This window comes from Pygoscelis adeliae, unplaced genomic scaffold (assembly GCF_000699105.1).
Source record: "Pygoscelis adeliae isolate BGI_AS28 unplaced genomic scaffold, ASM69910v1 Scaffold277, whole genome shotgun sequence".
Taxonomy (NCBI): domain Eukaryota; kingdom Metazoa; phylum Chordata; class Aves; order Sphenisciformes; family Spheniscidae; genus Pygoscelis; species Pygoscelis adeliae.
The window spans coordinates 536765-554818 of record NW_008825218.1 but is presented as its reverse complement, the minus strand read 5'-3'; the positions used below and the strand labels follow the sequence as shown (position 1 = coordinate 554818).

General features: G+C 37.3%; 1 protein-coding gene across 1 annotated transcript in view; it reads left to right on the top strand.

Annotated features, from left to right (window-relative positions):
- LOC103921328 (plasma membrane calcium-transporting ATPase 2) overlaps window positions 1–18054 on the top strand; it is a 193313-nt gene that overhangs the window by 113204 nt on the left and 62055 nt on the right. Inside the window, exon 11 of the mRNA XM_009329272.1 lies at window positions 379–621. Coding sequence (XP_009327547.1) covers window positions 379–621 — 243 coding nt within the window. The remainder of the gene's footprint in view (window positions 1–378; window positions 622–18054) is intronic.

Here is an 18054-nt window from a genome sequence, read left to right as displayed (position 1 = left end):
CTGCAAGATAACATCTTGGCATTGGAAAGAGTATTAAAAAGAAATCTAGTATTTCTATGATTATACTGTTTAAAAAATCCTGTTATCTTCAGTTTCTTTAGTTAATCTTTGCTGTTCTAGCTATTCTTTAAAATGTATATATACTGCAAAAAATGATGGAACTATATCGGTTTATCAAAGGCAAAATTATTTCAGGGATGGTCACTGCTTGGTTGTCTGTAACTGGGGCTTGGGTTATAGGCCCCAATTAAAGTTCTAATTTAGTAAGCATTATGTTCTAATGAACAAGACTAAACGCGTGCTTTTTTGCTTTTTATAACTGATGTTAAAAGTCTGTCAAAGCAAATCTTGAAGGTTTTTTATTTTGCTTTTTCTCAGAAAATGATGAAGGATAACAATCTGGTCCGCCACTTAGATGCTTGTGAAACTATGGGTAATGCTACAGCCATCTGCTCCGACAAAACAGGGACACTAACAACCAACCGGATGACGGTCGTCCAAGCCTATGTCGGTGATGTCCACTACAAAGAGATCCCTGACCCAGATTCTGTACCCGCCAAAACCCTTGATTTGCTGGTTAATGCAATTGCTATCAACAGTGCTTATACTACAAAAATTCTGGTAAGTAGGCTTTTTCTGTCAATAAAACGAAACATAGCAGAAGGAGCTGTAATTTTTTTAAGCGTTGTTAATTCCTTAACAACCTGTTGTTGATTATGAAGTGTTAGATACTGTTGAGGTCCTCAAAATGAGAGCAGGTGCTGTAAAAACTATGTATTTTGTGTATTTCTTTTGAGGATAGGGATGTACTTGTAAGTACAAGACCATGCTACATTTTAAAAACTCCTGCTGTTGTTAGATTGGGATGGCCCAGTTTCGGTGCAGGTAAATTTGCTAACACAACTAGTTTTCATTGAGACTTCTATGTGTAAAATTATTTTTGTGTGTCTAAGAACTTTCAATTAATTCTCAAATAGGACAAATTGGATTGGTTAAATCAGTGAGGTTAATGATCTTCATTAATTCTGGTTTCAAGTGAATTACATCCAGAAGTATTTTATTCATTCTGTAAAGGAGGGCAAAATGGAAATAGCATGTTTGCTTGTGGCATTAGATTCTTCTGTACAGAGCTAATTAAGAGGCCGAAAACTCCTGCAATTCCAATAGATTTGTTCTTTGAAAGGTCAAGCTTAATCTTAATACTGCAGAACAAATACTTCTTTTTTTTAGTTTATGAATTTATGTATTGTCCTTTTTATAGCTCTGTGCTGAGCTGTGTAATAGTTTTGCATGCAATTCATGTTTGTTTTAAAAGTAGTCTTTTAAAATACAATCACAGAAAACAATTGGTGAAATACTACTGAGTGCTGGAGCGTATATTTACTTTAATTCATGCTATGTAAATATGTGGATATTAGTAACAATCAACACTTGGAAGAAGAATGTTTAGAGAAACCTGACGCGACCTTCAAGGTCAGGTTGGACGGGGCTCTGAGCGACCTGATCTAGTTGAAGATATCCCTGCCCACGGCAGGGGGGTTGGACTAGATGACCTTTAGAGGTCCCTTCCAACCCAAACTATTCTATTCTATTCTACGATTCTATGACATATTCAAAGTGTGTTTGTGGTGAAGGTGTTTTTGAAATGAATGCTCCTGAGGATTGTTTAGCCAGGGTTAGTGTCTGAAGTCAAGCCACAGCTTAGGCACTCTTCAGACAGTCATCTGTGCTGTGATGCACTCACTCTTCTGTTCTTGCTGAAAGCTCTCTGGAAAGGGAAATGTGGGGAGAACCAGCCCCTGAGGCAGCTTGAGCTGCTGCTTACATCGCGTGGACAGGGAATCACACAAAGCCTCCGTCAGCTCAGAAAGATACTGTTAGTTGCCACCTTCCAGCTGAAATCAGCCAGCAATGTGAGTGCACCTCTGTGGTTGCACCGTACAGAGAAATAGCTCTCGTCAGCTGAGGTTGGAGGTAGCCCTTTTGACTTCAGATACCCTGGAAAAGCAGAGCTCACTCAGCTACACACCGGTTTCAGCTATGAGCATCCAACTAGCAGCATCAATTCCCAACTGAATCCTGGACCTTATTCTATCTTTTTCCTATGGTCCTACGGTCAATCCGGGTCAAAATCAACCAGGTTAGCTGAAACGAAAGATGGGCCTTCCGTTCTCAGGTGGTTCAGTGTAAATGCTGTGTAATAGCTCAGTGTGGATATTTTATGGCAGTGACTTTTTTGGAATCTAATTTGCATATTTGTAAATTAGCAAGACTATTTTACTATTGCTGGGTAAATCATGCTTTCACAAATCAATATAACATTTGATTGTGGGGGAGAGGAAAATACATCTTAAGTTATTTTAATATTGTTACAGCCTATGTAAGGTTAGGTACTTCTGTAAAAGAGAAATAGAATCAAACTCATCCTCAACACACAGGCTGGGATTAAGACAAGGTAATACAGGCAAATTGGGATGAAGGATAACAGGTAGCTATATAAATTTGTGATTGTATAACTGCTACAGTGGTAATGCGAGTCACCAGCATCAGTCCAAACTGATGCCTTCGGGAGGGCTTTGAGAGAATGCTACCAATGTTGGCAGAATTTTCCTTGTTCCTAAGAAACAGCAAGGCAGAGGGAAGGCAGATTGGTTGCTAGTTAAGTCAGGTGTAACTGGCAGAGCAAGACTCAATGTCAGCTGTGCTTAATTTGTTTTATATTTTGCTGTTCATTTTGAATGCTCGAGATCAAACACAGTTACAAAACGTGTCTGTTCAACTTCCATACCAGTTCACCCTCTCTGAATCTCAGAATAGTTTTAGGTTTCTCAGTAAGGCATGGGAAGGCATCACACCTTCCAGAGTGATGCAACATTAATATTAAGTTTAATGTTCTTTCTCTTTTGTTAATAGTTTCATTTGACTGAAAAATTTCTGGTCAATAGTAGTTCTAAAATTTCACTTTGGTCTCAATATAATTTTGATTTTTTTTTTTTCCTTTACTCTGGCTTGACTTCATTGCTTCTTGTTGCTTGCACACATAACATTAGTTACGTGTGCCTATTAAAAAGAGTCAATATTTCACCATTTCGCTTCTTTTTTAGCTTTGCACAGAGACTGATTCTGTGTAAAATTGATAAATGGGTGAAATCCTCTGGAAATCACCTTTGTTCTGGATGCGTATCAGACAACTATTTGAACTTATCTGTGTAAAATTCGTGGTGATTCTTTACCTATTGTAACAGCATCATAAGAGAAAGCCTTGCGGTATGGACCCCATGAGAATAACAACTCCAGCGTCAGAGGAGTTCATTTTATTCGTTGTTTATAACAAGCTTAAGCTAAAGTTTAAGATACGAAGTATTGTTCCATAGCCTTCATTCATTTTAAATCATAAATAATTACAGTAAAATATATGTAAGGGAGTTGTTTCCAGGATGAAGTGTACAGAATTATTCTTCTAGCTGCTAATACTGAATGCATACTTGTGCACTCATTCTTAGAGCATATTTAATCAAATTGTGCATATCTGCTCAAACCCAAAGGGCATGTAAGTGTTATGTCACTAAGATTGAATTTTACATATTCTATTTTTAGTTATCTGGTTATGCATATGCTGTAAATTGCGCTTTGTATGAACTTCTATTTGGAGTGATCACATATGGGACCATAAAATTAGTCAAGATGCTCTGTTGAATGAGAAATATTCCCTCTTGCATTGTCTTTTGATTAAGGGGCAATTGAACCATTGATAAAAATATAAAAAGAAAATAATATCACTGCTTGGGATAAAAGATTTTAATTTCCCTGAGAAATTAAACACAAATTATTCCAACTGAACAATAGCATCATTAAATATAGCTCTTTTCAATGCTTTCCAAGGATTAAGTTACTGGGTGAGCTGATTATGCATTCCATTAGCTTCAGAGCAACTTTAATGCTGCTTTTATGCTCTTTATGTGAAGCTGTTCTCCAGAAAACCTTTCTTTTCCAGTATTCATGTTTTAGATAGCTTTCTCACACAGAAGTAAAAATTAGACTTCATACATTTTTGCATGTGAGCTGTGATGAGGACCGTAAAGCATCTCTTACTCTGAAAACAAAATTTGCATTTTGGGAGTACTTTGATTGCACTTAGAGCGGAAGTACATTGATCTTGAACATTGTGGAGCAATAATGAAATAGAGACTCCAAATACCAAAACTAGTGATTTGAACTCTTCTATTGGGATCTTGCTCGCATAAATTCAGTTTTAATTAGCAAAGTATTTCTTCTTCTTCTAATTTCCTGAAAACTGCCAGAGGGCACAGATGACATGCTTGCTGGATGCCTATAATGTGTTCTTATTAAGAAGACGTCACAATTAGTATTTAGTTGAATGATTTTCAGCACCAGTGGAAAAGACCCAGCTGAACCCGTTATTGTTAGGATCTAACACGGGCATTTCATTTGGTACTTGATAGGTGCCCAGGGATCAGAAAAGCTACTTATGCCTGTATTAGGTGAATACCCGGATCTGCATCAGGAGGACTGTTTTCAGTTCTGACCATCTGGAGTATCATTTACTGTGTTTGCACAGTATGTGGCACAATGTAGAGGCATCCTTTAACCGAGGATCTCGAAGGAAAAAAGGCAGAGATGTCACAGGAAAGTGCAAAACGTTCACTCCCTTCTGCAGCTTCTGCCAACTTAGGAAATGAAGTAAACATATGTTAGTCTATCTGTTAGTAAATGTTAGTCGAGTAATGAATGTGACCTTGTAAAACTTTTGGAACAAAAAGGCCTCTATTGGATAAAACCAAAAGGGGTGAATGAAGCAAAAAAAAAAAAGAAAAAAAGAATGTAGACAATTTTATTGCAGCCAGAACAGAGCAAGCAATGTTTCCTGTTTATCATATGGCAGAACAACACCTGCATATGACACTGTAACATCTGTCCAAGAAAATAGTGAAGTTGCCAAGCTTGCTGCCAGCACCCACATTCCAACCACATTCCTACCACAGCCCTAGATGAGGGTCTTCACTGTAGGCGCAGACAGACCTCTTCTCACGAGGCTGCAGGGATGGCTTTGAGGGCCCCAAATAACCCCAGCAGGGAGGAACAGGGATTCCCCACGAGCTTCCCTGAGAGGAGTTTTTTCTCGGGGAGAGCGGTGGTTACCCTCCACAGGAGGATGACGCTGAGGACACAGGCTGGCTGCAGGGGTACATGGCGCACAGCAGTAGGATGGAGCTGCAACATAGACTCAGCCATTAAGATTTACTAGGAGAGAAAGGAAGGTGTTAATTCACCTTCTTGCTTTGTGTAATTACTTTTTCCTGAATATATAACAAAAGATCTTATTAAAATAAGTGGAGCAAAATTTCTAACTTCTTTATACTGAAAGTAGTTCAGAAGATTTTGGCACAGAATTTTATTGTTAAAATAAATAGTTCTTTTGACTGACTGTCTGATGCAGAATACTGGAATGAATGCACTTCATACTTTCTTGGAGGAAAGGGAGGTTGGCAGAGCAGGTAGGTAACCTATAATATATGAGAACCATAAGAAGAAATTACATTCTACAAAAGGGAAAGCGTAAAAGTAATGGAAAATAAGATTTTAGCACAACAGCTGCTTTGCAGGAATAGATTAAAATCTACTGTGGGTGTTGAGAACATGGATGTAGTAGCCAGGTGAAGGGTTCTTCTTATTTGTGAGGAATATATTTGCATCCAAAAGGAGTACAGCTATCTAGGTTGTTGGGAGACATAATGTTCCTTTCAGAAATGATCTTTAAAAAGGTGGGCAAAGTACAAAATGCGCTTCTCCCTTACAGATTTTTTTAAAAACAATCAGATTTAAAGCCTGGATTTCATTTATCAGATACTTGAATTAAACTTGTCTATTTTTTTATTTTTTAATTGGATGAAAAAATTTGTCTCAAGAATAATATATATACACACACATATTATTTAGCCAACAGAACTTTACTGTCATTTCCTTTTACCTTTCATAATTTCATGATTTTCAATATAGTAAGGCCTTCTTGAAAACAGCTTTAAAGTTGTTTTGGGGGATATGGATATTTGGAAGTTTCATTTGAAATTTAAATTCTAAATAATTTAAAAACTGAATAATTTAAAAACTTGAGGAGGAGTAGTAAGTTGGTTTATGGATTTTTCTATACATTTCCCCACATTAATGTATAAAGTTGTCAGTGATGGAAAAGAGGATTGAAATGTCATATCTTTTTAACAGTAGTTGCTTGCAGCGCTCTCATTCTTGTTTGACAGAGCATAGACCTTTTCTTTTATCTGTCTATATACATATATTTATGTGTCTGTGTATTTATGTGAAGTCTTGTTTTCAAAATGGAATGGAAGAAGGAGATCCTAACTGTTTAGGAAAGATTGTTTATTTCATTTCTTGCACATAGCTCAAAACCCAATAGATCCAGATTATGCCATACCTATAAACAGAAAATCATCAGAATTTATATTTCCTGAAGCAACAGCAAAAGAGCCTGTACTTTATTGTAGCTGTCTGCCAAGGGCAGTCATGCTAAAAGAAACTGCTATTGGATGTCACTAGAATTCTCTTTTTTATTCAGAGAACCACCATGAGAAAATAGCTTTTATCCTCCAAACTACGTTTTTAGTTATTTTGGTATTTGAAATTGGAAAGGTATTTTTACTCTTGGGTACAGTTTTCTTAAAACCTATTCTCAAGCTCTTTGTTTCTTGTGTTGAAATACAGATAAAATTACCATTTGTTTTCACTGTACATGAAGGTTCAGGTCATCTCTTATTTTATCCAGATAAATTCACCCATTGCTGCTAACAATGTTGTAAGTTAAAATAGATACTGTAACAAACCCCAACAAAAACACACACACAAAAAATGAGTACAGAAATGGGGACAGAAGTGGTAAAAATAATTAATGAGGATAGATTGAGGAAAGCTTTCATTTATGATAACATTAAACGACAACCCAAGTAAATGGCCTGGCCTAACTTCTGTTTTATTCCTTCTGTAGTTCCCTACCATTAACGTTAAGCTGCTGTTGTTGACTTGAACTGAACAACTTGAATTGAACAACTGGCAGCGCCAGTTGTTGACTTGAAGTCTGTGAAACAGATCAGTCATTTATCAGACAGACAAGTCCAGTTGTCAGTCAAGGCTGAGTTGCCTGTGAGAAAGCAGGTCAGCTTTGGGGAAGAAGGAATGAGAACTCCAGAAAGCAGAATGCCACAACGAGGGCACATTGAGGGGGGAAAAAAGGTAAAACTGGAATGTAAGGAAGAAAGATTATTATAACCTGGCAACAGCAGAGCTTGCATATATTCTTCACAGTGTGCTCCCCCTTTACGGCTGTGCGGCTTTCCCTATATTACTGCATCACATTTTCTCCACATACAGTTGCAAGCTTTGTCCACAGGGAGGTTTGCGTTAGTAATTTTGGAATGGAAGGGTTTGAGTGAATTTTGGCAACAATCTGAGCAGAGACCATCCTTTGTAATGATTTTCTTACCTCTGCTTTCTTTCCTCCAGGCAATGCTCAAAAATAAATTCCACTTTTAGATAATGTGTCAAGATTTCAATAACTTGTGTTTTAAGGTTGAGAAGGATGGGGAGAAGGAGGAGGAGTGCTATTTGACAGCCATTTTATGTAAGGATAGATCTGTGGAAGGTTTTATCCTTACATAATAATCCTGGAAATCAGTGAACAGTAAGAAACATATCTGGGATTAATTTTTGCAACTTAGCCCATGTAATGACACTGGACTGGCTTGTTGTCAGTGTCATCTGGCTTTGGATGAGAGAGGCACGAGGGAGGAGCAACAGGCTTGAATCGTCTTTCTGCACTGTCGCTGTGGAAGACTTTCGGAATGGCAAAATCCTCTACTTCTAGTATACTTAAAGCCATCCAGAAAACATCAGAGGAAAATGTACTGAGAGGAGAATCCTCAGCTGGCAGATTGATGAACTGGTGTAGCAATTCAAAGATACTAATTTTTCCACTGTCTGAAAAAAGAACAAGTGGATTTGAATGAACTCATGAAGCTCTGCTCCAGGTTTTACAGTTTGTGTTCTGCAGTCTTAGGAGTACAATTAGTTACTAAATATACGATATGAGGAGAAACACAGAGGACAATCTGCTTTGCAGAAAATCATGCAGGAAATCAATGTATGATTTGCAGGGTGGCATCTTCCAACTCAGTAGGGTTGGATTTAGCTCAGTAAGGCTGTCTTATGAGTCAAGTAACTTGAGGATAGTACTGTAAGTCTTTTATTGGCTGCTTTCAGCACGTTAGTTTGGTAATGGAAATTTGTGAAAATTGTATATGGTCTTGTTTTTGAAGTGCTCAGGCGATGACGTTAAAATATTATCTGGAGCATTTCTGAATCTCCAGCTAACTGGTGGATTTGATCCATTTAAAATTAAAAATTTCTTTGATTTGATTGAAATTTGATATAACTGATTTCTAAAAATCTGTATATTTTGTAAGAGCTTTTACTTCATACGCAAAATTATTACCATTATAGGTAAGTTTATATCTTTATCTCAATTTCCGTATTTTGTTCGAGTGTTATACAACTGTATAATGTAGATATGCATTATAGATGGGACCAGTCAATGCAGGCCAAAGTATCTTTCTATATATAAGCAAGACAATCATCACAAAAAGAATTCCCACCATTATTTTCTTTAAAACTTGTTCATAAAGTCCTTGGTAAACATTTTCTCAGAATAACCTAGGCAGGAAAAATCAACCAATAGTGTGCATATTATTTACTGTGTAAATAATAATTATTAGAGATAATAGATCATGTAGTTAATTGTCTCTGCTTCTAGGAATGGTAATTAGCAGAGAGAAATGATCTTCACACATCACTTGCCATTGAAGTTTTATATAATAAGAGGTACAAATATAGCTTTTCTCACTAAATTAGCTACTGAGTTAATAAATGAAATAACTGTGTTTAGAAAAGACTACTTGAATGTGTAAAGCATAGGACATGTTGCTATCCCAGTCAGGCGCTTTCTGCTGTTGGGGTACAGGGGCTTTGTCTTGCTAGCAAAAAGCTTTTCTTTAATAAAGTCTCCTTTTTTGAGAGTTGTATGTGAGGGGTAGAATGGAATCAGCTGCCCAGAAAGATTCTTGGCAGTTGTCTGTAGGATGGATTTACCTAAGCAAAGAGGGATTAGGAAGCAGAGATCAGAGCAGGGCCATCCTGTAAATCTGCTGTTGACATTATTATACTCTCTGGAAGGTTGCATATTTTCATTGGTGGCCAGGTTGTCAGAGGCAAGGCAGGTTTCCCCACAATATGGCAGAAATGTTATAGGTAGAGAAGGCGAGATAAATGTGCTCGGATAGAGCTAGTTCTTTCACTGAAGTTCTCATTATACAGTAAACTGTAATTGTAAATGAACTTGGCAATTGACGGACTGCAGCTCCTGACAAGTCTTTTCCTTAGTTCTTAGTCTCCTTTTCTGTCAAAGAAAGGGTTGGCGGTCCTGCCTCAGCAACAAATGAACATAGGAAGAGAAGATGGATAAATAAAATAATCCTGCACTGTAGAATGTAGCATGAAAAATTATTCCCATACTAGCTAAAAGTCTGTGAACAAGTTAAATTATATTTCTTTATTTTCTTTCTTCATGTGGCAGAAAACAAGTTAATAATAACCTCCTTCATACTGGCCTGCTTTGCCTTCACAGTTTGGTAATTGCAGATTCCATTTATTCCTGTTGGAATAAATAATCACTGCAAGATTATAAACAGGACTGACAGTCACTTGGAAGCTTTTTGTTACCATAATATCGTTTACCACATTAGCTTTTTTTTTCTGCTTACTTGTATGAAAATGAGCAAATTAGATTTTTAACTTGCTATGATGCAACAACTGTTTTTCCTATTCCCTTGCATAGGATTTTCTTCTATGTTATTTATCTTACTTTCATGTTCTTATTTTCCACTCATCTTGTACTGGCATAAGATGATTCACTTATAGGGATAACTGCCAACTGTTTCCAAATATGCCCGCTGATGAGTGCAGGCTTTAAAAGTCAACGTTTCCTGCAAGGTATTCCAAAGTGTTTTCATCTAGATATATAAATATTGTTTATTGTTGTCTGATCATTTCTAGGACCAATTTTTTGTTTTTTATTTTTAAATAAAGTACGTTGGCACAATGAATGATTTTAATACGTACTTCTTTTCATGCCTATGATACCCTACTGAGATAAAGTCATCACACTTTGGAGCTGATTGATATGCTGGTTAGAATTTAGTGTTAACACTTTGTAGGGGATATTATCAGGGAGCATATTTTCCTGATGGGAGCTTTTGTTTTTACATGAGTGGGTGTAAACCACTTACTTCAGGCACATCTGTTTTAATGTAGGTTTTCTTTGTGTTCTCTGTCATCAGGAACAGGAAGATAATAATTTCAAATGTGATAATTTAATACCAATTTTATAGAAAATGGTAGTGGTTTTATAATTGAAGATACACAAACAGGCTTATTAGAAACAATGCGGTGGGTGAATCACCTCATAATGAAATCTGACAATTTTTTTCAGATATATGTTACATAAATGTATAACATGTATTTTATAGTTCTTAGTAAGTTTTCTTTTTACTCTCAGAACTCCAATGTGCTTTATTTCTCTGGGGGGAAAAAAACCAACCAACCCAAAAAATCCCCAACTGGTACAATGCCTGAAATACAACAGATCAGCAATAAAGTATATGACAGAAAACATCTTGCTAATTTCAGAGCAATAAATGTGCAGGACTTACTTTACAGGGTTGAAAAAGACTTTAAATTGACTTGGCATTGCTGCTATTTGTGAATGAAATTGCACTTTAAGATTTATTATATTTCTGTTAATGTAAGCAAAATATTATTTTTCTTTTCTGTTGAGTCACAGCTAGTCCTAGAAAGTTGGTATTAAATATACAGTAAGTAAAAAAACCTATGCTTCAAATTCTAGTTCCTGCTTTCTGCAGGTAGACCCTGCTACTAACTTTTCTTTCAAGCTTCCAGTTTTCTCTTCTTGTATGTGACGCTCTTGGATCCTCTGCATTCCAATCAATCATATTTCTGCGTTATTTACAAGTGAGTGGGGGAAGGTGCCCAAAAATGATGGCCTTTCTGCTTTTAGAGATGGTGCCAGATAAGCCGGAAAATCTCTAGAATGGATGTGATTCTGAAGAATTGTAACCATAGATTCTGAGCAAACTGCAAGGGGCACTGACATCTCAAAGGCATATGACTTTGATGGATCTCATTTCTCAGGGGCATATGACTTTGGTAGGCAGAAGGCATCCATTACATAAAATCCTTTTCCCAGCTGGAGTCTAGCAGAGGAAATGGAAAGTTTTCAAAGGAAAGGCTGCTAGAGTATTTTAATGTAGTCAAAACTATACTGTTTCTTAGCATCACTGAAGAAATGACAGACCTGTTTTGGCAGACATCTTGCATGGTAAAATTAAGCTTCTAGAAGGAAGTTTTAAAAATTTTGGACAACTTTAATGAGTACTACTACAAACCCGTCTCACGTGTAAGTGCAAACACACACAGCAAAAGAGTATGGCTGGCTACTGGCAAGTCTTTATGGAGACACTGGCACATCTCGTCCATCTGAAATTATGAATGACTGTTGGGCAGTAGAAGTAGCTCATTGTTCATAATACTGAATGAAAGTATTGAGCATGTTAAGAAGTTCCACTGCGTATTTCTTATGCCATTGTTGTTTTTCTGTGGTTTCTACTTATTCAAGTGAGCAGAGAAATAAGTTACCTTACACTTCCCTTCATTCCAAAGGAGAAGGGTTGACAGTGCTCAATGCTGGTTTGCTAGGGGCTATATTTGGACGAGGTGACAGACAAGTTTTTCTGGGAGAGTTTTCCTGTAAAGAAGGACAGGATGTTCAATCTCTCCATCATTCCTGTCCCGTTTCCTTCTGAATGAATAATCAGATAAAAATTGGCTGCAGTCTCACAGTCTGCTATTCTGCCCAGTGAAGGCATCATTCTTAGTATCCTGACAAGGAGAGGGACTGGCCAGAGGACTGAATTTATAATGCATCTCAAACATTACCATACCAATCATGCAAAAAAAATCCCTCTGAGAAAATATTAGATAAGCATTGCTCTAACATGTTATATACACTTGAGCTCATGCATTTGCCTCCCAAAAAAACAACCCCTCACTAACCAAAACCAATTTAAAAATAATTTCAGCTGATACGTGCTAGTATAGATTTAAAGAGGAGTACATTTTGTGTGATAAGTGAAATAGCTGCTGTTAGTGTTTTTAGACTCTTTTAGAAATGGATGCTTGAAGAACCCTTTTCTTTACTCTGGGAATGAGTATTATTAACAGAGAAGATCTATAATTATGATGGGCTATAATCAGTAGCTTAAGTAAAGTGAAAAAAACTTCCTTTTACGTTTCATGTGGCTAGATTTGCTTTGCACTTAGTAAATTTAGCTCCTTAAACTGTACAAGTTGTTTGTAATCGTGCTGCAACCAGAAATGCAGTGAGTATTAAGACTGATTTTTGCTTTGGTTTGGTCTTTCTAGAAATTCAGTTTTCCTATCTGAGATATATTTAGTAGAAAAGTAGAAAATCCAAAGTATTGATAAGTTTTGTGCAAATGAAGACTGTATGCACAGATCAGCTACCTGTAAATACTGTTTCTTTTGTTGAAATTCAGGATTTTGATGTGCATATGTAAAGGCCATGCATTTTCTGTTATTTAACATGATGATAAAATTCTTGTAGAGTATGATCATTATCACAGTACACATTTTTCAGATAGTGGCTCTGGTTTTTTGAATTTGTTTTTTTGTCCAATTCATCAGCCTAAAACGATGATTTAATGTCTACAGTGCACTACAAGATTTCCAATTCTAATTAGTAAAAAGCATAGAGAAGGTTACGCAAATTAAATGAGAGTTGGTATGTTTAGATAACATGGAATAGATGGTGGGCGTTTCACAACTTTGTAGCTGAAATTCATGTACAATGGCTAGTAGAAAGCATGCATAAGAAGCACTTCAGACTACTAGTGGAGGTGTTTTTAAAAACTGTCACTAATTTTGATTAAGAGGGTTAACTAGTTAATTAAAAGCGAGGAAGATTATGTAACTGGAATTTTGATGATGACGTGTTCAGAAACATTGAATAAGGTTTTCATAGGCAACCTTGGTGAGAAAAAGTCTTGAGATGCTAGGGAGAAAACTGTTGATAGATTACTATAGTGTGTATTAGAGGGACTCAAAGGACAATTTTCAAATGTATAATTATTCATTAGGTCACTGCTACAACTGAAGAAAATGAATCTCTATTTCCTCAAATCTGAAAGATGAGGTTTCAGCCCTAAAAGAGATGCATTCATGCTTTTCATGTTGGCAAAAACATGTAAACCCTAGTATTGGTTCTAATTTGGAAATACGCTTTTTAAACTGCAGATGTTGCCTTGAAATTGAATTTTCACTACCTGATCAGCTCAACATTATGCAGTTTATCTCCTGTCTCTGTCTTCTGTGTCTGCAGTACTCATGAAGCCAGTCTAATATCAGCATGCGGTAAAACCTCAGTTTAATAGATCTAAAACAAGGTAGCAGATGTTTGGGTTGTCATTATGGAGGTACCAATTACAATTCTGCAATTAAGTGCAATTTCTCTTTTGCACTTAAAGAAAGATGTTCAGCTCATTTGTCTTTCGTGGAAATCTAGCAAGCTTTTGCCAAATGTATGGAACAAATTATCAGAAAGTTACAAAATCTGTTAATCTGTTCTTAATTTTCATCAATTTGGTCTAGAAATGGCACATTTTTCACTCTGATCTGTGTTCTAACAATATTGGTAATAGGGGAGAAACATGCTCTTGCTTCTTTTATAGCTAGCTTTAACTGAAACCTTGTACTTAGACTATATTTAAAGTAAATTGGTTGTTAGTTAAAGTGAGTTAGTAACAATTGCTGTGTCTAATTATTTTGATTATATAGGTTACTTGTCAACAGTTCTTCCACTTAAACAAAGCTGGAATGGCACTAGTATAAATCTAACAATTGCCAGTTCCCTGTGAATGGGACTGTACAAAAGGACAAGAGTGGAGATTTTTCGTGTCCAAATTTGGAAATGGAATACATAATTTTCAAAATTTGAGAGCCAAATTGTCATTAAATGATATGCTATAATGGAACAGATGAATGGTTTTGATCAATAACAATAGGAAAGCCGTTCCATACAGACGGATAACATCTTATAGTATAATAAATATACCAAGACTTTTCTGGGGAAAATGTGGAGAAAAATCTGTGTCTGTAAAATTCCATTTAATCTAATCTGGAAACACTAAGGCTGGAGTATCCTGATCATAAGTATGATTAATCAGTAGTGTCATAACAAGGCAGAGTTCATTCTTCGCACTGTAATGTGGTGTATTAATGTACCTCTGTTTAAATTCAGCCATGAATCGTTGTCATTTGGAATTGAGAGATTTTTAAAAACTATTTTTATATTTTAAATTAAAAGACATCCAACCTTCCATTTTAATTATTTTAATCTTGAAATGTAGACTATTTAATTATAAAAGGGAAAAGTTCAACTTAGAGAACCAAAATGGATTGGGAGATGAAAAGAAATAACTCATGTGGCACATCTTTTGATTACAGAGTCACTAATGAACTGTAACATATAAATATAACATACCTGTCAATGTTTGGTTCCTTAGAATACGTATAGTTCAGTTACATGTGCAGGACTTTATGAAAAGGTATTATTCATTTTTAAAAGTTATCAGTTAATGTTTTCATAATTTGAAATCAGAAATCCTTGCTCTGGGGCCAATTAAATTAATTACATAGATAAATGTAGTTAAATTTAGCTTTGTTAACTACCTCAAATATTGCTTCTACTATTGCTATCCCGCTTTTTCTCTGGTTGTGAAGCTGAAGGAAATAGCAATTTTTGTTCTAATTAGTTCTAACAAGTTTTTTATATCTAGGAGTAATATTCTCCTATGAATAGTGCATATTCCTCATATGTGTCAACATTTTGCATGTCTGAAAATATATGCACAGACAATATAAATGTTTTGTCTGTATTTTTAACTTGCATCCTCTGTTCCTGAGAGTGAATTGAAAAACTGATGAAGTATGGACTAGAAAAGTGGTCAATAAGGTAGTTTGAAACCTGGCTGAACTGCTGGTCTCAGGGGGTTGTGACAACAAAGTCCAGCTGGAAGCCGATCACTAATGGTGTCTCCCAGTGATCACTAAGGGGGGCCAATACTGTTTCACGTCATCAGTGATCTGGATGATGGGGCTGAGTGCCTGACATGCAAGTTGGAGGTTGAGAAAACTGGGACTGTTCAGCCTGGAGAAGAGAAGGCTCAGGGGGGACGTTATCGGTGTGTGTAAGTACCTGACGGGATGGAATAAAGAAGATGGAGCCAGACTCTTCTCAGTGGTGCCCAGTGAAAGGCAAAAAGGCAATGAGAGCAAACCGAAACTCAGAAAATTCCATTTAAACATAAGAAAACACATTTTACTGTGAGGGTGGTCAAACATTGGCACAGGTTGCCTGGAGAGGTTTTGGAGTCTCTCTCCCTGGGGGTATTCAAAACCCACCGGGACACAGCCCTGAGTGACCTGCTGTAGTTGGACCTGCTTCGGCAGGGGCACTGGGCTTAGATGGTCTTCCAAAAGTGGGAGGCTGGTGCCTGCCAGCCTCCACTACTCTCTAATTCTGTGAAGAATGTATACAGGACTGACATATCCATCTTTTACCTTTAACTAGTGAGAAGAAGAAACAATTTTCATGTTTGCGGTAGTATTTTTTGGGCTTATCCCTTTATTATTCAAATGAATCAAAGGTAAATTTGTCCTTCAAACTAAAAGGGTAATTTAATTATTTGCTATTAAAATTAAGGGCAAAGTATTAGCTCTCTTTGAATGTAAAAATAGGTAACAATCAATGAGAGAAGGAGTAGAGACTGTCACACCAGTCTTTCAGTCTGTTCTTCATGCATGATTTCATCTTCTTTCATAATCACTCTTGGGGGAATTTATGGATAGTATCATTTTTTCCTTGTTCCTGTTATGTGAGCTGAAACAAACATGAGTCCATATTCACTGAGCCACATCACTGCTGCTCTCTTAACTTTCCCATATTGATAGGAAATGTCACACTGATACATTACATAATTACAGCTGGCCCCTTTTTATATGATTATTGCCTTGCTATTATTTGAGGCAACAAGAGATGTTGAAATATGTCGGTTTTATATAATGTTATATCTGAATAAACTTGTATCCGTCTCAAGTGCTAGCAATGAGAATTACATGGTACCACAGCATTGCATTAATTAAATAGATTGTTGCATCATTTTCAGGTCTGTCTTCAGATAATAGAAAAAATACTAAATAATTATCCTCTTAAAAATTAAATAATTACCCTGCATCAGAGCTAATCTGATGCAGGAAGCCTGGATTTGAATATCCTCCAACTGTTGTGGTAGATCTAATTATGCCAGTTGTACCTAAATAATTCCATTGTTCTGGCTACTGTACAAATATATTGTTTCTTACACCCTATACAGTAATGAGTCAAAAGTTCCTGTTACCAATTTCCTAGGAAGTTTGAGCAGATCTGATAGTTAAATGGTTGTTAAATAACAAGATAGGAGCCTGTGCTGGGGAGCAGTGCCAAACGACGCTGCTGTCGCTCGTCTGAGGAGCCTGCTTCGTGTCAGCTGAAGGCTGCAGCACGTGTCCGATCAGCGACGGGGAAGTCTGTTAAACTGCTTCTCCGTTGCTACTCATTTCTTGCTGAGACAGCGTAACTGAGCTCAGCAGGATGTCCTGGTTCAATCTCTAACCATGAGAGATACGAAGGTTATCTTACGGCTTTAACAATTTGAACTGCCAGCAAGTTGGGATCCTGACTTAGGCTTGACATGCAATATAAATGTACTTTGAGACTACAATTTTACTGTAGCATGGAGGTCTAAATGATGCGAGACTGCTGCCTGCATTCAACATGTGGTAACTGGGGGGCTGTACAGTAGCTGGTTTCAGTGAGAAGGCAGCCTCACTAGCCACTAGTATTAAGTAACAACTTACAAATGTGTAACTTTATTACTAAACAGTGTTGTTTACATATCTGATTTTAGTCTTCAGATTTTATCTCTCTTGTGAGTGCTGAAACATGTTTCAGGTGCCTTCGTTTTAGGTTGTCTGGATCTGGGATGCGTGTCAGGCTAGCTAACAAATCAGTGCCTGTCAGTCAGGATTTGGAATAAGTTGCCTTGATTTTGATAGACTTATGATGGTGGCTGCTGGTGCCTAGAGTAAATAGTGAGAACTTGAGGTGTCTTGGTGCACATTTTCCCAAGAAATGGAGCTGCTGTGGGTATTGGGGTTTTGTGGATAATGGGAAGCAAAAGGATTTACCCGTTGTATCCCCTTTTCCAGTCTTTTCAGAATAGAAATGTGGGACCCACATCAATTCAGGGCAGCAATGGTGAAATTTCAGATGTTTATTTATTTATGTGATCCATATTCAGGATATACTCAGGGTATTCAGCCCCCTGAGCTGGAGACAGGGGTGGCGAGCAGGATGAACCCTCCATAATCCAAGAGGAAGCAGTTAACAACCTGCTACACCACCTGGACGTTCACAAGTCTATGGGGCCAGATGGGATCCACCCAAGAGTGCTGAGGGAGCTGGCGGAGGAGCTCGCCAAGCTGCTCTCCATCATTTACCAACAGTCCTGGTGCAGTCCTGGTTAACGGGGGAGGTCCCGGACGACTGGAGGCTGGCCAATGTGACGCCCATCTACAAGAAGGGCCGGAAGGAGGATCCGGGGAACTACAGGCCTGTCAGCCTGACCTCGGTGCCAGGGAAGATTATGGAGAGGTTCATCTTGAGGGCGCTCACAAGGCATGTGCGGGGCAACCAGGGCATCAGGCCCAGCCAGCACGGGTTCATGAAAGGCAGGTCCTGCTTGACCAACCTGATCTCCTTCTATGACCAGGTGACCC